This window comes from Festucalex cinctus, chromosome 17, assembly GCF_051991245.1.
Source record: "Festucalex cinctus isolate MCC-2025b chromosome 17, RoL_Fcin_1.0, whole genome shotgun sequence".
Taxonomy (NCBI): Eukaryota; Metazoa; Chordata; class Actinopteri; order Syngnathiformes; family Syngnathidae; genus Festucalex; species Festucalex cinctus.
Window position 1 is genome coordinate 68,044 of NC_135427.1, and position 22,391 is coordinate 90,434.

The 22,391-nt window shown below is 38.7% G+C and overlaps 2 protein-coding genes across 19 annotated transcripts in view; one reads left to right on the forward strand and one right to left on the reverse strand.

Annotated features, from left to right (window-relative positions):
• LOC144004814 (tripartite motif-containing protein 16-like) overlaps window positions 1–22,391 on the reverse strand; it is an 84,159-nt gene that overhangs the window by 13,288 nt on the left and 48,480 nt on the right. For 8 of the 11 annotated variants that reach the window (XM_077502377.1, XM_077502375.1, XM_077502374.1 and 5 more), the window contains 3 exons: window positions 17,118–17,189; window positions 16,885–16,986; window positions 429–483 (listed from right to left, as the gene is read on the reverse strand). The gene's annotated coding sequence lies outside the window, so the exon portion shown is untranslated. Of the gene's footprint in view, window positions 1–428; window positions 484–16,884; window positions 16,987–17,036; window positions 17,190–22,391 lie in introns of all 11 variants that reach the window. The other 3 variants (XM_077502379.1, XM_077502378.1, XM_077502380.1) reach the window with 2 other exon arrangements.
• The window catches only part of LOC144004812 (myosin-binding protein C, fast-type-like), a 31,510-nt gene continuing 12,178 nt past the window's right edge, over window positions 3,060–22,391 (forward strand). Inside the window, exons 1-15 of one of the 8 annotated variants that reach the window (XM_077502361.1) lie at window positions 3,060–3,218; window positions 9,398–9,415; window positions 11,124–11,144; window positions 11,530–11,553; window positions 15,744–15,767; window positions 16,917–16,979; window positions 17,060–17,208; window positions 17,308–17,425; window positions 17,526–17,574; window positions 19,013–19,072; window positions 19,169–19,332; window positions 19,452–19,584; window positions 21,405–21,529; window positions 21,622–21,727; window positions 21,830–21,999. In XM_077502361.1, coding sequence (XP_077358487.1) covers window positions 3,197–3,218; window positions 9,398–9,415; window positions 11,124–11,144; window positions 11,530–11,553; window positions 15,744–15,767; window positions 16,917–16,979; window positions 17,060–17,208; window positions 17,308–17,425; window positions 17,526–17,574; window positions 19,013–19,072; window positions 19,169–19,332; window positions 19,452–19,584; window positions 21,405–21,529; window positions 21,622–21,727; window positions 21,830–21,999 — 1,246 coding nt within the window. In that variant the 5' untranslated portion in view covers window positions 3,060–3,196. The other 7 variants (XM_077502362.1, XM_077502363.1, XM_077502364.1 and 4 more) reach the window with 7 other exon arrangements.

The following is a 22,391-nucleotide window of genomic DNA, read 5'->3' on the forward strand; positions in this document are numbered from 1 at the left end:
CCAGATATTAAAATCATGGCTCTGGCGAGCAAGACTTGTCTTCACATAAATATTGCAATAATTGGATAAATATTGAAATATTTAAGTAAATAAATAAGTCATGAAAAAAATAACCAAATACAGAAATGATTAAATAATGCATTGATTATTTGGTTATTTTATTATTGCTATTTTGCAGCATTATTTCACTTTCTAGATAAAAGGGAAAAAAAGTATAATATTTGCAGGAAAATGTTTAATATATATATATATATATATATATATATATATATATATATATATATATATATATATATATATATATATATATATATATATATATATATATATATATATATATATATATAAATCATTCCAGAGAATCCAGAGTGAAAAATACACTGTCAATCCAGTACTAATATCTGTTTATTAAAGTGAAATCCCCTCACCTGATTTGAATATGGCCCAGCGCAGAAACACAGCCAAGATGCCTGGCACTAAAACCTGTGAAAACAAGGTCAGAATGTAGACTCGATTATTGTTACTGTGGGCAAAACAAAATGCTGCACTTGGCTACAAATTATCTCTGTCTGCCTCTTACATTTGCTATCTGTAAAAGTCCCGGGATATTTATAGTTGTCCTCCAATTCAACATCCTTATCAGATGATGGCACGGATTTGTAAGCAGGCTGTAAAGCACGGCAATTTATTGCGCCGTGTCAATAAGGGCCCGAACACCTTGCTTGGTCAAGTCTCCTCGTGGGGGGAAAAAAAAAAAAAAAAAAAAAAACTGCTAGCGTGATAAATTGTATCTTTACTGTTGACTATGGAACAATAAAATCTCAGTAGGAGTCATGTACACATAAATAGAGGACTCAAGAATGCACTTTTTTTCCCGATGTCAAAAATTATGAGCAATATATAAACATGGAACATATACCACAGCTATATAATTAGTATATTTGTACTTTGCTGTCTGAGGTAAGATTTTACAAGCCGTGCAGTTGTTTAGGTGCAGAAATGTGCACACTTGTGGATTTCACCTCCCCGCACTGCTCCCAGCCCCCAAAATTCCCCCAAATGTCCAAGCTCGAGTCACTCCTGACATATTGACGGACTGCATTGCATGTGACACGCTCGTCCTCGTTCACAGGTTCACACTCTGACCTCTGACCCTTCCGGTGTCAGGCTGCTTGTCTCCACCAGGACTGTTGACACGTGCACATTTGTGACAAGAGGGGACGACAAAAGGTAGTGCAGAGAGGCAGCAGTCGGCACATTTTCAAGAAATGATGTTTTTGAGGGGGGTGGGTGTGTGTGGGGGGGGGGCATAAACTTTTAAGATTGTACTCTTGATACTGCTGGGTGAAAAAATAGTTCCAGTTTGGGTTAAAAATGGACTGACCCGCTACTTGGGTCGATTTGACCCAACTTTCTGGGTTGAGTTTTTGGTACAAACAACCCCCCAAAATTGGGCCATTATCTACAGCACAGCAATTTTAACTAATTTGCTCCCAATAACGTGTAAATACGTTTTTGTTTTTTAAATGTTTGAAGTGTCCCAAAGACGTATTTATACGTTTGTTTGTTTTTTGGGTTTTTTTTATGCTAAAGCATACAGGAGGCTTTGATGCAGCCTCTCAACTGCAAAGAACGGTTGCAGAAATGGTACTTATTACACAAACGGCCAGCAGGTGGCAGCAGAGCAAAGGAGATCAACCAGAGCCACGTAGAAAAAAAAAGTTAAATTACTTACAATTTTAAATAGATTTGTGAAAACTGATGAAACTTAGCTCTCTTCTAATGCTAATTGTTGCAAATCGGAAACAGATAGAAAAAAAAATAAATTCCTGGTGAAAGAAGAGACTTTAATCTTTCTTTTTATAGGTTCAATGCTTTTATAGCAATTGAACACAATATTCTGTGGGCCTTCCAAAATCAGTCAAAATTCAGTAAAACGGGAGTGAACGGGATTGCTTCTGTGAAAATGGCTGGGAGTGAATTTTAAGTGTGTACTCTTAAAACTGCTGGATCAAAAAACACCCCAATTTGGGTCAAAAATGGACTGATCCACTACTTGGGTCAATTTGACCCAACTTTGTGTGTTTTTGTACAAAAACAGTTCTGTGTTGTTTATTCTTGTTTGTCTGTTGTTGTTGTTTTTGTCATGACTGGGTCATGCCAGATTATGTTTGGGTCATGACCGTGAGGTCAAGTGTCTGTTTTGAACTGATGTAACCATCATCTGGTTTCAACTGGAAAAACGCTATGTGATGTCAGGAGCTATGTGATGTCAAGAATCTTTCAAGTCTTTACTAGGTCAACAGCCAATCAGATAATTCCATGTCAGACCTGTTACCCACATGTCTGGCCACAGCCAATCCAATCAATTCACTGTCTATTTAAGCCAAACCGAGAAGTGTGTGTTTGTCGGATTATTACCTCGGTTCCTCTGTGCATCTCCACAGCCCAAGAGGGCTTGGCGTCTCGTGATTCTCGATGCATTCTCATTGTTTCTCGTCTAGTCAAGTTTGTTCTACGCCTCTCGATGTTGTGCGAATAAAGAGTTAAAATCTTATTTGCGCTTTTGGGATCCAACCTCAGCACAAAACAGTTTTGTGTAAAACAACCCAGAGCCAGTTCGGTCAAATTCACCTATGAATATGGTCAGCCCACTTTTGACACAGCAGTATTAAGACTGCCAGATGTTCCATTACAAAATGACAACGGAATTAAGCCCTTCAGCCCGCCCAAAAACCAATTTTCAACCCAATATGTTGGTTCAAACTTGGGTAAAAGTAATCCAATCTGCTCCTTATCCATAGCAACCCAACAAGTGGGTGAGAAAAGCATTTTTTTATTTGTAGTTTTAAATGATTAGTCCATAAACTTTGGTCTGAACCTCTAAACAGATCGGAGGACTTTGCTCTCGCACCCCCTCAGCCTCCCCCCCCCCTTTTTTTTGAGCGCACCTTTCCTTGTGCTCTCCGTCTGAGCGCGTCTCCACTTGAAAGCGCTTTAGGGTGACGCCAGCCTCCTTGCTCCTCGTTTCTCACTTACAGCGGTGGGGTGTGGGTGACTCAAGTGCCACGAGAGCTTTGAATAACAGCGCAAGGGTGGGGGTGTGGGGGTTTTGGGGGGACGACAAATAAAAAGGAATAAGCTACCCGCCCGCGTCCAGTCTTCCGGCAGCAAAGAGAAGACACAGGAATAAACCATGCCTAAGCCGGTCCCTGCAGGTACGCCGATGTGCACAATCTTTGCTTACATTTTGGGTGTCTGAGAGGCTCTTTGGGAAATTATTAACTTCAAATATTGCAGGATGTTGCTGTTAACTTTATTTATTTGTTTTAGTCAGCACAATCATATTAACGTATAAAAAGTACATTTAAGTGGTTTGGTAGCAAAAAGTACTGCAATCATGAAATGAATGAGGGTTTCCAAACTTGGGCTCGGGGCCCAAAATGGTTCAATTTTTTATAGCTGATTGTCAGAATAAATTTCTGTCAGGAATTTTATGGATCAGCAAATACAAATGCAAGTGACTTGTGAGTGATGTTTAGTTGGAGTAAAGTCGTGTTTTCTGTGTTGCTGCGCGTTAGTTCATATTTATGTTATGGGAGTACTTGATGTGTTTTTGTTGAGTATGGTAGGAGGCAGATTTTTTATTTGATGAAAAAGTGTATTAAATGCTGGCATGAGTTGTAAAATAATCTGTATCGTATATTAAGCATTAATAACACGATAACAAAACAACTAATTAATTAGCATCTGTATTTTTATTGAGTATGGTAGGAGGCAGATTTCTAATTTGCTGGCATGAATTGTAAAATAATCTGTATTGTATATTAAGCATTAATAACATGATAACAAAATTACTAAATAATTAGCATTTAATCATTTTTAATTAAGGTCCCAATGTCGTCACAGCATCAAAAAGATCAACTATATTGGATTTTAAGCAGTCATGTGTATTTAAATGAAGACTTTACAGACGAATGTCTACAATGCTAATAATTGCAGATGATCAAAATAGTACACGTTTACATATACAAGATGAAAAGTTAATGATCTGAGCGTAATAACAGAAATATTTAATTCCATATTGGATTGGGCTTACTGCCAATTGAGCAGGGGTGTCAAACATATGTCCCACGGGCCATAACCAGCCCAGCAGTGGGTCCGATCTGGCCTGTAAGACAGAACACAAAATCATTAACTCATTCACTCCCAGCCATTTTCACTGAAGCAACACTACTTCGCTCGCTGTTTTACTGGATTTTTGACGGCTTTTGCAAGACCCACAGAATATCGTGTTCTATTGTTATAAAAACATGGAACCTACTAAAACAAAGATTAGAGTCTCTTCTTTCATCAGGAAAAAAAAATATATTTCTATCTGTTTCCGTTTTGCAGCAATTACCATTAGAATATAGCTAAGTTTCATAATTATACACAAATCTGTTTAAAACTGTGGGAAAATCAGCTTGTTTTAACATAGCCCTGGTTGATATTTTATACTCTGCTGCCACCTTCTGGCCATTTTGTTCTTTGCAGTAGAGATGTTGCATCAAAGCAAAACAAAACAGAAAAACCTATAAATACGTCTTTGGGACACTTTGACCATTAAAAATAGAACATATTTATAAATTTTTGGAAGCAAATGAGTTAAAATTAAATATTGTTACTAATTTTGTCCACTGACAATCACTTAAATGACAATTTGAAATTTGGCTGTTACTCAGGGTTAGATGCAAAAATTTTGCTCTCGTTTTTGTTAAGAAAATTCAGATTACTCTGAAACAAGTCAATAATAAATTAGAAAATTTTCAGAATTTAAGACTAATTATTTGCAACAACAAAGCTGGAAGTATTTTAAAAAAAAATTGCCCTATAGAGCTTATTAGGCAAGAAGAGTAAATTTCATGCAATGTTAACTCTTTGACTGCCAAACGTTATCCAAAAAACCCCAACGGTGCCAACCGATTCGGAGCATTTTCACTCATCTTTCAAAGCAAACAGAATATTACGCGGTATGACGACATAAATATGATGGCTACCACATGAAAGATTGTATTCCATTCTTTCATGAGGAAAAAAAAACTATGTTTCTACCTTATTCCGTTCTTTAGTAATCACCATTTGAAATTAGGTCATTTGAGTGACATAAGAGAAAAACAAGCTTTTCGTGAAAAGATAAAAAAAAATTTGCACAACAGTGACTGTCACTAATATTTTTTGTTTAGTGACAAGGTAATGCTGCACAAGACGTTGCCCTGCCCATTCAGAGGACAAAAAAAAATGTAATAAACGTAAATTAACGTTTTTGGCGGCATTCATTAGGATTTTAGAATACGTTATTAAACGTTTTTGGCGGTCAAAGAGTTAAAGGAAAATGCTATACCGTAATGCGATATATAGTTCTAGAATTGTTTTTTGGCAAGCAAGTTTTTAATATCGTAGGACACATTCTCCAATGCTTCCTATAGGACAAGGGCTACTTTTTCAAAGTGTCATCTGTTGTCCTTCGCCTTATAGAGGCCGCCAGCACTTTGACCCAAAGAGGCTCTAAATCATCCAATATGAGAAATTGTCAAGTGGGATATGATGCCAGTTTCACAGGCCAAGGTTGCGTTAACACTGCTGAGCCCCCACCGTCTCGCAACAAATCCCTCCACATCCGCTCCGCCATGATAATGGACTTCACACGTTATTTCCCACCGGACTTTCCTGTAATCTTGATACATTTGGTTTGATGATGATCTCGGAAATATAAGCATGTGCTTAGTAACCATATAGAGCCAAGTGAGTTTGAATTTAGCTGATTGGACATGTGCGCCGCCCACCGCGTTGTAACCGAGCCGAGTTCAACTGGCAAGCTTGCAAACGGATCATCAGCCAATGCATGACACCGCTGCATGTTTTACATATGCACTAAATGTGATATTCAACCAAAAGATTAGCTAATCAGCATGAGAATGGTATCATGTTTCACTTTTTTTTTTTTTTTTTAAATCATCCATCATGCTTCCTTCCTTTTGCAGTCAGCTCCGACCCTCAAGGCGCGGCCAAAAATAATCCCCAGTAACCCGTGACCTTTTCATCTTTTTTTTTTTTTTCCCCCCTCCCTCGCCATCCTCTTAAGTTGATAGAGTTTCACACACACCAGCGTATTAGCTACTGTGTAACATTTGCGCACTCGCGGCTGAGATAAATCAGGATGTAAAATATCATTCTCGACTCGATTCATCTCTCGTTAAATCATTATTCAACTTTCAGAAATGTACGCAACATAAAATCATGCAAAAATGTTGTTCTACTTAACCAAGTAGAACATAAGAGAATTGAAACACTTTCCCGCTTGCCTCATTAAAACCCCAGCGTTGGATGTAAATCTATATTTAGATGATTAAGAAGATCATTTTAAGTGAAATTCATTTTCTCACATTAAGCCCCACAATGTCAAATTGCATTAGCGCCTTCATTTGTTTAGTCCACAAAGCGTCGCCCGCAGCTGAGCCTTAAATTGGTCGTACTTCAAAATGAGGCATAAATAGAAAGGCAATTAACTCCTATTTAATAATTTCCGTCAACCATCAGCAGGTGCCTTTACACTTAATACACTGTGATATGCTACAAGTAAAGTCCGTTCATCTGATCAACCCAAAACATTCCACACTTAGCGTTTCTATACTTATGCTATACTTAATTATGTCAAGTTTTAACAGTAATAAAATTGTAGTTGTTTAAAAACCTTAGGAATACTTTGTTGTTTTTAGCAAGCATATTCATAAACAGAAATAAAGACAAAAAAATATGTAGCTTAGGTATAAAAGAGACCTTCAAGGCCCACAATGACAAAAATTCAGCATGAATGGCTGTAACATTTACATACAATTCAGAAAGGGCACATTAAAATAAGAGTTGGACTCTATGCATCATAACAAAAGTGAGGTTTAATATCTGTTGAGCGCATTCACATTCTGACAGACTAGCTAAATATTATATTGGATATGTTTGTGAGGCAACTTTGTGGTGGTTTTATGGTGTGGTACGATGAGCTTCTCTTCATAAAGTAACGCCACACAATGCTGTACATAATATTGTTGCTAATGTTGTTTATAGGCATAAAATGTTTTCTAAATAAATGTTGTAAAATATCTTTATTCATTTTAATTAGGGGGGAGAAAGACAAAATTATGGTATTAGAACAAAGGCATAGACAGAAAACTGTAAGCTACTATAACATGGTGTAGTGTTGGCAGCTAGCTAATTTAAATATAGGATATTAACCTCCCAACTAACAAAAAAAAGAAAAATAAAGTGGCGCCTTAAGATTTGAATGAACAAAAGCAGCTTTGAGCTCAAGGTTAACATCAAACAAAACATAAAAAACAAAGAGAGTTAGATGTGTAGATGTGTAACAACCACCTAGCTAACTTCGGCTAACTAGTCATTTTAGCTTAATGCTAACACACAATGCAAAAGAAAAAGAACAACACTAGAGTAGTGCCATAAGACATGAGTGACCCAATTTATAGATTTAATTTCCCATATGAGCCATTTTCGGTTGATTTTTTTTTTCCTTATGATTCTATCAAAAATTTGATAATCGAACATGGTATGGTTAGCTTATATATCACTTCATAACAAGCAGCAGGTTAGCAAATCGTGGCAACTTTCTCAAAACAGCGGCTTCAAGCTAAAGTTTACTGTCAAACAAGACATAAAATAAAGACAATTAGTTGTGCATTTTAAACAACCAGAAAGCTAGCTTCAGCTAACAAGTCATTTTAGCTTTATGCTAACACCCTATGCATGAAAAAGGAACATAATTCCTCTTCTTTTTTTTTTTTTTTTTTGTTTAAATAACACACCAGAAAGCTAGCTTCAGCTAACAAGTCATTTTAGCTTTATGCTAACACACTATGCACGAAAAAGGAACATAATTCCTCTTCTTCTTCTTTTTTTTAAAATAACAAACACACCAGAAAGCTAGCTTCAGCTAACAAGTCATTTTAGCTTTATGCTAACACACTATGCATGAAAAAGGAACATAATTCCTCTTCTTCTTCTTTTTTTAAAAATAACAAACACACCAGAAAGCTAACTTTAGCTAACAAGTCATTTTAGCTTTATGCTAACACACTATGCATGAAAAAGGAACATAATTCCTCTTCTTCTTCTTCTTTTTTTTTTTAAATAACAAACTCACCAGAAAGCTAGCTTCAGCTAACAAGTCATTTTAGCTTTATGCTAACACACTATGCATGAAAAAGGAACATACTTCCTCTCCTTTTTTTTTTTTTTTTTTTTTAAATAACAAACACATGTGGCCAAATGGAGAATTTCTGCGCAACAGCATGACAAGCAGCTGCTTCACCTTAAACATGGCGGTAGGCAATCGGGATAGTTGGAATTCACTTCTGCCAATTTGCAACCGCAAATGCGTAAATTTCAGCGTGAGCGAAGTCAAACTTGTGCGGCTATTTAAAGAAACGGTCCAAAAAATAAAGCGCAGCTTGTCTTGAGGGAAGTCATGAGACACCGTCCCTGACCTTTTCAGCTGCTGCTCTGACCCCTCAGAGGGGAGTTTGGTATTTAATATGTTTCCAATTCCAGCTTACTTAAGCCTCGACAGTCGCGACCACCGTGTTGAAATGAACCGTTACGCTTGTAATGCGTTAAAAGAATAGCGCCAAAAAAACCTCAAGTCACAGGAGCCCGGTTCACGATGAGCCCTTGTATAGATTCGAGTCGAAGGTTAAGACGCTATAAAAAGTGAACATTTTATAGAATGTTCACTGGATTTACGGGCGTATACCATGTCAGCGTTCATTTGAGCGTCACGTTATTGAAGATATGAACGTGTCACCTTGTGAAACCGCCATATCCGATTTAGGATGGTATTAGTTCTCTTGGATAAAGTGGAACAAAATGTAAACGGATCTGTTAGCATAAACAATTAACTGGATAATATTTGGCATGTCAACAAATGTGTATTTCCATATATATTTATTTAGTTTTTCATTTTTGTTTATTTATTGCCTTTTTGTGCTCAAGCCAAAGCCATGTCTAATCAAAAAATATTGCTTTGGCGCCATCTGGTGGCATTTTGGAACCAGGATAATGGACGGAGGAGCTTTATTGAGTCAGATTATAACCATGTATAATAGGAAAAAAGTGCCCTGCCGCCATCTTGTGTCATTTATAGTCTATTAGAAATAATTTTTTTTTTGAGTGGGAGACGATTAAAGATCCTTCCTATTTGCGACTGGGCATCCAAAATAGAATTGGTTTGCTGTATATGAAAGCTACTAAAAATGATTTACCGATCCGTCTCGCTGTAATTTTATAGTATTAGCGTGCATAAACACTGCATTCTAATCATGTGTCGCCTGTGTTTGTCCTCCCGCAGCGCCAGCGGAGGTGCACGGTAAGTCAGCTGCACGCCTCCATTTACCTCCTGACCTTTTGTGCGCCTTTCATTATCACATCGTCACTCGATTATAGCTCGCACGTTTTCACTTTTGCACTTTTGTCACCTCTGACCGCATTAATTGACTGCCGCCAATGTTGTTTATGTGCCAGCTCGTGGTTTTTATTCCTTGTATTCAGTGAATCTGTCAGACTTTAAATACATAAGTATAATAATAATGTGGCAGGGGCACACAGTAGGCCCAGTGACACAAATGTTGCTAAGCCTCGTGTGATACTTGGCGAGATGTTCTATTTATTGTTTTTGTGTGTTCTTCTTGAACTATATTTGCTCAGCTGTTGAAGGCTCTTAACTTGTGTTTTCCACATTCCACAATGATTTGCGGTGTTCGCTAAAAGAAAAAAAAAACCTGTTAATTTTAGCCCCACAGGAGCCAGCCAATGTTTTCTGTACAATATGAGTGAGAGATATTCATATTTGAGATGCATGGAGTGCTCCAAAAGCATCTGCGCTAATGAGTCACGGTAATTATTTGAATAATGCAGATGATAAGTTGAGTAAATTACAGAGTGTAGAGGCAAAGGTCAATCACTTCTTTTGCCGCTGAAGGGGATAATAAAGTGACAATGCCACTTTGGTTCTGCATGTTAGCATTTCTTAGCACGTCGAATGCTTGCACAAATTCTGTTATTATCCAATTGTTGTATTATCATCACTTTGCATCGTTTACTCTTTTTTTTTTTTTTTTTTTTTTTTTTTAGCGTGTTTGCAATGCAGAGGGATGAAGCAGAGATGACTAGAAATATTTGGGAGGAGTTTCTTCTTGTTCTCTCACGGCATTGTTTTCATTCATTGCAGGAACATAAGGAATTATGGCGTGAAGGCTGAAGGCCACTTTTTTTGACGAGCTTCTCCTTCCATATAATTCATCCGATTCATATCATTCGAATTTCAAGATATTTTAAAAATTCACGTTATGGTGGCTTGTATTTTTCCATTCCAAAAATTAACATTCCGCCATGAATCACCATTTTTCACCTAAAAATTTCCCATTCATTCCAATGAAGGCGGAATTTCCCCCAATACTTATTTACAATTCGTCTCCATTGGCACTTTCCAAATATCAGATTCGGATAGTTCCCATTTGAAATTTAAAGCATTTTGCTCAATTCACCTCATGGTCGATTATTCATTCCTCACTCAAAATTACCAAATCAAAACATTCCAATTTCAACATGTGCAGATCATTCGAGCCATCTAATTTATTACTCCCATTCACAAAATTTCCTAAAGTCCCAAATTCCAAATATTTACATATTCACCTCCAGTTTACACGTCTATTGACTGATTATAACCATTCCAACTTCAACATATTCAACTCATTCCATATCATTCCAAATTATTCCACATGCTACAATGTTTTTTATTCAGCCTTTCAGCCTTCACACGCAATTTCTCCAGAAATGGCAAATGTCTTTTTTGTTTATATATTGTTTATAAACACATTTTAATGTTGAGTAGGTCCCACCAAACACTTGTTTCCTTATAACCACGATTTTTATTTACACAGCAGCAGGAAACAGATGGTAGGCACCTTCCAGGAAAAAAAATATTGACACTCTCTCGCAGCTTTTTTAAAATTCTGGCCACATACAGTACAAGGTAACAGAATAAGCGATGGCTAATTCTTGTTCGTTTTCTATAGACGTACCCCCCGCAGATGGAGGTATGTACAGTACATGAGCGTTCCTTATGCCCGTCCACATAATCGTGTTAATGTATTCACATAGACGTGCATACATGCGCCTCTTGTGTGGAAAAAATTCTCTCAGCATGAAGTGTGCCCGTGATTACTTGTTTGCAGGTGTGTCACAGATGATTCGCTAAAGTCACCAAACGAATATGTCCTATGGATATTTTGATTTCTCACAGTGTCTGCACTTTGATTTTACGGTAGACAATACATATCTGAAATATGTCTGAAAATTAGGCAAGTTGTGTATTATTAGCATGAAAGGAGCTTGCACGCGTGTCAAATGTTGCGCAGCTTACGTGCTGTTGCTTCCTTGTCGTTTTGTTGCGTTCATTCCTGCTTCTCGCTTTGTCTGCAGCAGATTCTGACTCCAACTCGGATGGTAAGAAAAAGATCGCGGTTCCTCAATGCTACTGGGATGATTGTTTGGAATATTACTTTTTCTCCTTTAGGGGTTGTAGTCAGAGTCGGCCCACACCTCCATGGGGCCCGAAGGAAATGACTTTAGGGCCCTCTATATTACTTACGGAATATCGTCTTGGTCTTCTAGAAGTAAAAAAAATAAACCAGTATAGTCTGGATTTATTACTTGTTATTTTTAGTTAAAAAATGTGCCAAAATGGAGTACAGCAAAGCAAGTGGAAAAAAATGATGAATATTTATGTTTAAAACTTCATAACACATTCATCGCCATTGACGGCAAAAGACGTCAAATGATGTATTTTTGATGGGCTGACAGTTAATGTAAGATGTACAAAAATTTCAGTGTGTAGACATAGCAAGCTAGCTAACGGCATATCACAATTGCACCAATAACCACAGATGCGAGCAAAGGCTTACCATGCTTACATGCTCCGCTGTGAGAGTGGTCACAGCCAACTTCAATCATGGCCAATCAAAGTGATTAATGTGGCATGCTCGTTCGTGCACTAGAGTCTCGACATGGTGACCGCCTCCCAAAAATATTTATTATATATCTACTGTTAACTACGACCATACTTAGGGGCATGTTCACTAAAAATGCGCTGCGCCCGGTAATAGCGCAAAATATTGCACCACAACTGCACCCGCAGTCTGAAAGATGACATTATCAGAAATCGAGGTTAGACCGAGAGTAAGCGTTTATAGCGCCATTAAGCTGTACAAAGCTGAGAGAACGACAACGACATCATTCATTCATTCATAAAGTAGAAATTATTGGTGCGATAATTTTTTAGAAATATATTTTCAGAGGTTGGCGTGGCCATACAGTATGCATCTGGCACGTAAAAATGATCATAAAATGCCGATCAGTCCGGGTTACCTTGTCCTAAACGCACCGTGCCATGCACTACTGTCATGATCCCGGGATCGAGGTTGCGTCAGGTTAATACATGCTTTCCAAAAACGTTATGTGTGTCACGCAAACTCTGTGTGGCTATTTGCGCTGGCGTTAGTGAATTAGACGCTGCATATCAATGAGTCTCATTTGCATTGGAGTGGGCATATTTTGCGTCAAATGTATGCAAATGACCTAATTTACATACGCGCAAATATCACGGGCGCACCGTGACGCAATCTGGTTGGCAGCGCACTTAGTGACGGATTTCCACATCTGCGTGTGTTCAGTGAATTAGGCGCTCCCGGATTGCTCCATTTTTAACGGTTAGCGCCGTGCAAAGGCGACGCAAACCTTTAGTGAATAGGCCCCTTAGTTTTCAGTCTCTTACAGTTTTCAACAATAACCAAAGACGTATATTAATGTATTTTGGAACAAACCTCTAAATTGACTTTAAAACATCTTTGACTTTGTTACTTTGTTCTAACTCAACACTCCAGAATCTTTTGGCTGTAATTGACTTTTGGAGGGCACTATAGTGGTCGCGGTGCCCTATGCAGGTGCTTAGTTCACATAAGCTTTGGGCCGACTCTTGTCTACAATAGATATTAGATCGTATGACTTTTGGGTATTTAGTTATTTGAAAACTCTTAATACTATTTGGACTGTAATAAAGCAGTTGTGCTATAACATGAGCTCAAGCCAAACTATATTGCGTCTCGTGCTACATTTTTTTTTGGTTGACAAGACTTCTGCGAGAAATATCACCAGCTTTTATTCATGTCTGCTGCTTTGGCAATTTAAATAATAAGCGGTGAAGCGCAGCTAAGATTCAGTTGTTGAACAATAACAGCTGCTGCCAGTAGACACGGCGTCATTTGATATCCCAACTTTGCCCTCAATTGAACATTATGGCCTATTAATAAACTCCTCAGGAAGCCGAGTGCTCCTGAGAATCACTCCCGGGACATCAGACGCGTTGTTTTTTTTTGTAGCGTGTCCTTCTGTCTGAGGTCCAAAGGCCAAGAAGGCGAGACATAAAGTAGACTCGCTGCTGTGAGTTGCAGGCAAGCTGCGATAAATCACACATCCCAAACATGCCCAGTTCAGGTTTTACAAGCGAAACCCAAGAACTGGCATTCGCCGCTTAAAGGGGTCTTCGGTGTGTCGCCAACCTTGTCCTGTTTTGGGAATCGGAGAGTCTCTGGAAATACTTGAAGTGTTTTTGTTATCCAATATAGTAATGTTCATGTCTACTTCAAATTGGTGCCATGTTTAGATATCTACGGTTTCTCTAAGACTTCGAAATCTAGTACTGACATAGAACCAAACTCACCAAAATTGTATTGCTACATCGATAAATATGCAAGGTGGTTGGGTTAGTTCCTTATCACACCATTACTTTTTTTTTGTTTTCTGGAATGGATCCTACTGTCTAGATTCACCAATTCCGGTCCTCGAGGTCCGGAGTCCTGCAGGTTTTAGATGTTTCCGCCCACTAGCACACCTGATTCATATAATCAGGTCTTCAACATGCCTGATAGCGATCCTGACCTTTAGTATCAGGTGTGTTGGTAGGCGGAAATATCTAAAAACTGCAGGATTCCGGGTCTCGAGGTCCGGAGTCCTGCAGGTTTTAGATGTTTCCGCCCACTAGCACACATGATTCATATAATCAGGTCCTCAACATGCCTGACAGCGATCCTGATCTTCAGTATCAGGTGTGTTGGTAGGCGGAAATATCTAAAACCTGCAGGATTCCGGTCCTCGAGGTCCGGAGTCCTGCAGGTTTTAGATGTTTCCGCCCACTAGCACACATGATTCATATAATCAGGTCCTCAACATGCCTGACAGCGATCCTGATCTTCAGTATCAGGTGTGTTGGTAGGCGGAAATATCTAAAACCTGCAGGATTCCGGTCCTCGAGGTCCGGAGTCCTGCAGGTTTTAGATGTTTCCGCCCACTAGCACACCTGATTCATATAATCAGGTCTTCAACATGCCTGATAGCGATCCTGATCTTCAGTATCAGGTGTGTTGGTAGGCGGAAATATCTAAAAACTGCAGGATTCCGGGCCTCGAGGTCCGGAGTCCTGCAGGTTTTAGATGTTTCCGCCCACTAGCACACATGATTCATATAATCAGGTCCTCAACATGCCTGACGGCGATCCTGACCTTTAGTATCAGGTGTGTTGGTAGGCGGAAATATCTAAAACCTGCAGGATTCCGGGCCTCGAGGACCGGAATTGGTGAACCCTAGTCTAGAACAATGTTTCATCATCAAATCATTTGACTTTACTTACAAATTTACAGTAGCGTGGAACTGCCAATGTACTGTAAACAATTTTGTTTGGACTATGTTGTTGGAACATACTGCAAAGTCATTCAAACGTTTTGAGAACGTCGTTTGAACGTACTGCAAATGTTTTCAGCATTTAGCCTGTTTTACAGAGACGAACGAATTAATTTACCACAACGTTCAAATGACTTTGCAGCACGTTCAAACAACACAGCCCAGTCAAAACTGTCTACTCCACATTGGCAGTTCTACGCTTCTGTAAAGGTAGGTCTGTTTTGTTATCACAAAGCTATTTTTTGTATGTAGCAACAGATTTTTCATAAATGTAGCTTGATGTCAAGGAAATGTTCTTGCGTCACTCATGACACTCCACGTAGGAGGATTTCATCATCTCGTGCTATGTTCGTTTGATCTCCATAATTGCGCTAGCCGTCAGTGCTTGTGTCCCTTAGGGTGGACAGTTGGTTCTTACATACCAAGGTTGTTTAAAGCCTTTCCCGTGAGGCTAAAGTTTAAGTATGTGGGTTGAGAGGTTCTATTATTCTTAACCACAGTTTGGCTAATGAAGCAGGAAGCAACTGCCAGCTTGTTTAAGCTCGAATTAAAACATACATATGCGGTACAACTGATTTACTATGCAAACAAACAACTGCTAGTAATGCTACAGGGGTTTGTATCTAACAACCTCAGTCCGACAGAAGTATTCAAGGTCATTTCAAATACGTCTTATCCCAAATGTGATGGTTATAAAGCGTAGAAAATGAACCTGCTTGATTTGTTTGTGTTCTGACCCGTAACAGTTATGATTACCCCCAAGAGCACACGTATTTATTTCTTTATTTACTTGGGAGGCGGGGTTAGCTGGTATTGCCTGTCACTGTGTGGTGCATTCACTCATTAAAATTTCACACTTTCCATTTAGCGCTGGTATAACCGCAAAATTGTTTCTCCCCTAGCTAACGTGAACGCTGTAGTGGAGGGTAAGCTTGGATTGTGTTTCCTTACCAGTGCATGCTAATGTCTTATTTTTCTTTTCGAGCGTCTGCATCCAATGTTTTCTGTTGCACAGGTGACGTCGACACGTGAATTGTGTTTCATTTCGATGTCGTGGGAAATATAATGTGTTCGCTAATGAGATGTTCATTTTCAAGAGTTTTGTTGCGGAACTTTAATCCTGCCTGCTTCCAAATCGGATATTCTCTTTTGTACATGTTTGTTTATGTACGTGCGCATTTCAATTTTTTTTTTTACATCGCTAATGAAGAACAAGGAACAAGGAACGCTTGACATTCCGCAACATTTTTCATTACAATTACACTTACACAGAACCAGTCCTGTAACATTTGGTAAAAATTAGGGGTGTGAATTGCCTAGTACCTGACGATTCGATTCGTATCACGATTCACAGGTCACGATTCGATTCGATACCGATTAATCCCGATACGAATGGTCACGATTCGATACCGATTAATCCCGATACGAATTTATAAGTCGATTGTTGCGATTTTTTTTCATTCATATTTAGAAAATACTAATCAGTAAGCTTGTAGAGTGTAAGATTTATATGAAAATGTATTATTCATTTATCAGAAATTTCAGTCTTATAGAGGTTGTAATCTGTTTCATGTTTGAACAGCATTAAAATAAAAATATTAAGGCTTAATGTGCCGTTCATATAACATTCTTCCATGCTCAAGGTGTGAATCCTAAAAAAAAAAAAAAAAAAAAAAAATCGATTCTGCCGATTATTGAATCGATTCGAGAATCGCGCGATGTAGTATCGCGATATATCGCCGAATCGATTTTTTTTTAACACCCCTAGTAAAAATAGTAAAACTGCTACTGGTAGAAGAACATCATATACGATGAAATGCTACTAATTATGTCATTATATGTACTGTAACTATCGTTGTTATATTGTGTTTTGTATCAGATGTTCAGTTTTAATGTTGTCATTTTATCCCTTTTTGCTGCACTTTGGTTTGTTGCGCACAGTGTGGTCATCGTCATTGTTAGTGTTGTCTTCTCAGGGGTGGTGCTTCCATAATCCATATCAAGTACATCTGTAAACTACAATAATATAAAATAATGAAATACCTGTATATCTTTTTTTTTTTTTTTTCCCCCAGAGGTGACAGAGCTCACTGGGCTCTTCCTGGAGAAGCCGCCAGATCAAGTGACCGCTGTCGTAGGTTAGACCTGCAAACAAGACGGCTAGAACTCACTGTTGTCCCATGTTGGCAACTTACTGACTGGCGTTTATTGATGACAGGAACGGATTTGATCCTCATCGCAAAGGTTGACTCGAGCGCCCTGGCCAAGAAACCTACCATGAAATGGCTGAAGGGAAAGTGGCTGGACTTGAGCAGCAAGGCCGGCAAACACATGCAGTTCAAAGAAACCTATGACAGAGATACAAAGGTGTGTCAGAGATATGAACAAAATGAATGAATTTTGTTGTGTTTGCACCATACAATGATTATCCACCCTTTCCATCTTGGTTCTATTTACCCCTAAAAGATCTACACTTATGAGATGCTGGTCACCAAAGTGGTCCGCGGAGATGCGGGCAGCTACAGGTGCGAGGTGACGTCCAAAGACAAATGTGACAGCTCCAGCTTTGAGATCTCCGTGGAGGGTGAGTGAAAGGCGAGACGGGCCACTCGCATTCCACGTACGCTGATGTTCAGGTTTGATCCGGCCCTAATGTGCCAACTCGGCAACTTCTCTCATTTCAGCCTCCCAGCAAGACGAGCATGTGGACATTTTGTCTGCCTTCAAAAGAGCGTAAGCGCATTTCATACGTCACGTCTAATAAAGTCCGGTCTCGTGAATACTAAGGTTGGGTTTGGTTTAAAAAAAAAAAAAAAATTGATATTGAACCAATTTTCCTTTTCAAGCCTGATATCGTTTCATAAACCATGAATTAGGGGTGCACCCATCGATCGGCTGGCCCATTTATCGGCCCCGATTTCCTTAATTTTGGCAGATCGGTGATTGGCCGATCCCTTAAAAGTAAACCGATCTTTTCCACCAATCTCATCTTCTGCTGAGATGACTAATAAGATTTTCATTTTTATTTGCGAGAACTACTTCATGTGCAGTTAAAACAACCCATGTGCATTATTTCGCCGATATTGTTCAATGTTTTCCTATAAAACAAGTAGTGTTGTTCCGATACCGATACTGGTATCGGCAGAGGTGCCGATACTGCATTAAAACAGTGGTATCGGTATCGGTGACTACTCACAAGTAACATGCCGATACCATTAATTCCAACGCTAATATAGGATTTTGGATGCAGCATCTTGTGTCTTGCTGGTGCACGACATTCACTGCTATGTGACATGTTCACTGCCCATCAAAGGCCCTTGAATGCTCTGAACCAATAGCAGGACAGCTTTTTCATGTTGAGGAAAAAAAAAAAACTTAAGTATCGGTATGGTATCGGCCGATACTGCAAAGCTGGGTATCGGTATCGGTAGCCAAAAAAACGGTATCGGAACAACACTAAAAACAAGATTGGAACACTGAAGGTATATGCTGCTTGTAATGGAAAAAAAAAAATCGGTATTGGCAAAATCGGGATCGGCAGGTCAGACTTGGGTGATCGGCCATAAAATTGTGATCGGTGCACCCCTACCATGAATCAATTATCTCTTTTTCCCATAAATTCATAAGAAAATAGAGTTTCAAAGGCCAATTTTTTTTTTTGTATCTTAATGTTTTCTTAAAATTTACTGCTCACGTAAAATATTTTATTACATTTATGAAAGACCTTACTTACTGGACTTCAAGGCAATTCAGATCTTTTTAATTTATATTTACAATTATTGTGTTGAATTAGAATTATGAAAATATTTTCATCTCCTTGCTGATGTCAATGTTCTTGCCTCTGCAAAATTTAATGTTTGTGGTGTTTTTATCATATATTCGATATTTAAGAAAAATTGATGTTACATAATTAATCAATACTGGATTGAAGTGCACTGAATCGGGGGGAAAAATTTAAATCGAATAGAACTGAACTCTTGTGAATTGAAATCAAATCGATTGAGGAAATTAGAACCGATATCCATCCCAAATGAATATCAAGTCAGTCGTTTTTGTTTGTTTGTTTGTTTTTAAAGAGTTTTAGCTAAGTCTGAAAATTGTCGAATTCATTTGAATCGAGTTAAGTCATGCGACTCAAGTCGGCTGTTCTGAGAGTTTTGCGTCCACGCAGGGATGCCGGCGAGGATGAGGGTGACCTGGATTTCAGCGCTCTTCTCAAAGCTGCCAAGAAGTGAGAACATCTTTGCTTACACTAGAAAGCACATCCTCACACTCTATATAATCGTTTCATTAAAACGCCTTTTTTTTTCTTCCCGATGACTGACAGGAGGAAACCTGAAAAGGTGGAGGAGGAGGTCGACGTATGGGAATTGCTGAAGAACGCCCACCCGAGCGAATATGAGAAAATCGCTTTCAAGTATGGCATTACCGACCTGAGGGGCATGCTGAAACGTCTGAAAAAGATGAAGGCGGAGCCCAAGCACAGCGAGGGTGAGCCGGGTGGAGGGTGAATCGGCACTTGCGAGAGCGTCTGAAGTCGGCGCAATAAGATGAAGGACGGCCAGGGGAGAAACAAGAGAACCCAATTCCCGTTTTCCGCTTCTTCCCAGCTTTCCTGACAAAGCTGGAATCTTGCTACACGGTGGACAAAGGCAAGAAAATCGTTCTTAAGTGCGAGGTGATGGATCCCAACGCCCAGGTCAAATGGTTGAAGAACGGCCAAGAGATCAAACCCTCCGCCAAGTACATACATAAAAGCGCCAACGCACTCAATCATGTTGTATGCCTTTTTTATTAGTACCATTTTTTTTAGACTGTGCGTGCGAAACTTCCAGCAGGAAATATACTCAAAGAGACAGACGGCAAAATTAGGTTGTAAATTAGCCACTGAGCTCGGATGGATGATGGAGAGCGCTTGAAAAATGCGCAGCTAAAATTATCGACTCCGCAAAGTCAAAGTTTGGACCGATGCTGCCATCCACACATTTTATTTTTAGGCCGTCGTAAGAAGCCTCCCAGAGGGCTCACTAAGTCACACTGCCAAGACATTTATGCCTTATGTAGGCTAATGTTGATCAAATAAGACCTGCAATTCAACGTTTAGCCTCGAACGCGTGAAGAAACGCACGCTGCAAGAATGTTCTAGTCAATATTGTTGGTTGGCAATCGCACAATTCTAAAGTTAAATTTAGACCTGTCAAAATTAATCGACAAGTAATCAATTATCAAATTAATTGACAACTATTTCAATAATCGAGTAATCGTTTCGAGATTTTTAATTTAAAATAGTCTCAATCCTCTGATTTCTTCATATCAACAGTAATTGCTCACTGAATAGTTCTTCAAAAAGAAGACTGATTGTCTTCTGTGTTTAACTCATTTGCTCCCAATAACGTGTAAATACGTTTTTTTTAAATGTTGTAAGTGTCCCAAAGACGTATTTATATGTTTTTTTTGTTTTTGTTTTTATGCTAGAGCTTTGATGCAGCCTCTCAACTGCAAAAGAACGGTTGCAGAAATGGTAGTTATTACACAAACGGCCAGCAGGTGGCAGCAGAGCAAAGGAGATCAACCAGGGCCATGTAGAAAAAAAAAGCTAAATTACTTTGAATTTGAAATAGATTTGTGAAAACTGATGAAACTCTCTTCTAATGCTAATTGCTGCACAACGGAAACAGATAGAAACATACTTTTTTTCCTGATGAAAGAAGAGACTTTAATCTTTATTTTGGTAGGTTCCATCCTTTTATAGCAATTGAACACAATATTCTGTGTGCCTTGCAAAATCAGTCAAAATCCAGTAAAACAGCCTGGAGCGAATGGGATTGCTTCTGTGAAAATGGCTGGGAGTGAATGAGTTAATCAAAATAAGACATTTGCAAACATCCGTTTCTAGTTTGGAAAAAATGACCAAAATGGTAACATAGTCGAACATCAATCCCCATTTTTAAATCACTACACAAATACAAAAGTATGAAATGACTACCAATCAACCGTTAATAAACAGTAATCAAGCGTAAACATGCTTTTGTAATACACTTTAATGCAAAATTAAAATGCATCTGATTAGTTGATTAATAGATTGAATAATCGATAGATCCATCGATTCTAAAAAAATATTCGATAGTGACAGCACTAGTTAAATTTATAACCAATAAGCTTGCATGACATCTGTTTAATGTTTAACACGCTTCCTGTTTAACAGTAAATTGTCATGAATATCGTTAGCTCCAATGCTAGCGCTAGCACAAGTATCCTCGTGTGTGTTTTTCAGATTAGATGAATAATTTGTAAACTTCACAATTTTAGTTTCGGTTCGCATAAAACAGAACACCACCAATAATTATTGTAGATGTCAAATAATTCTCTTGTATTAGCATAATGTTTAGTAAATAAGGCTATAGCGTTAGCATATCTTGCTGTTCCAAATCTGTTTTAAATGTAGACAATACACACAGGAAGTGGCCAGATAAATAAATATTCAAATGAAAAACCTGACAAAAATCTTCTGAAGTACAGTCACACCACTACGAATAACAAACTGACCGTGTTATTTTCGAAAGGTACTTGATGGAGACCAACGGGAACATCAGAATGCTCACCATCAACAAGACCACCCTGGCTGACGACGCCGCATACGAGTGCGTGATTGGCGAAGACAAGAGTTTCACCGAGGTTTTCGTCAAAGGTACATCAACTTTGCCTTCTCGTCAGAAACGACAATCCTTGTTGACTCGAAACATCCATGTTGGAATTTGTAACTCTGTTGTTTACACCCAGAACCGCCCGTGACCATCACCAAGCTTATGGATGACTACCACGTGGTGGTCGGGGAGAGAGTGGAGTTTGAGATTGAGGTTTCGGAGGAAGGCGCCCATGTGATGTGGTCAGTAGTTTGATACGAGTTTGGATGATCAATTTGATCACATCTGTTTTATTGGCGCTGTTTAATTTCTGACATGATTATCGTATTATTATTTCCTTCCAGGTTCTATGGGGATGAAGAAATTACAAAAGACTCGGCATCCACAAAATATCGCTTCAAGAAAGACGGCAAGAAGCACACGCTCATTATCCAGGAAGCCACACTCGAGGACATTGGAATGTACCATGCTTGGACAAATGGGGGACATACCAAAGGAGAGCTGGAGGTGGAAGGTACTATAGGGAACATTTTCACTTGATTTAGTTGAAGTTCTTTCAAAAGTACAATCCAAGTGACTCAAGACCACCATGTCACTTGGACATATCCACTATCTGTTATAACTAGTTAATAAATCAGTAGTAAACTGTTAATTAATGAATCATTAACAACATGTTCGTCAACAGTTTAAGGATTTGTAATGATGCTTGTAGCCATTTTCATCGAAGCAACCCCCTTCGCTCCCAGCTGTTTTAATATATTTGGACTGATTTTGCAAAGCCCACAGAATACTGTGTTCTACTGCTATAAAAACATGGAACCTACCAAAAGAACGATTAGAGTCTCTTCTTTCATCAAGAAAAAAAAAAAAAAGTACAATTCTGTTTCGGTTTTTGCAGCAATTAGC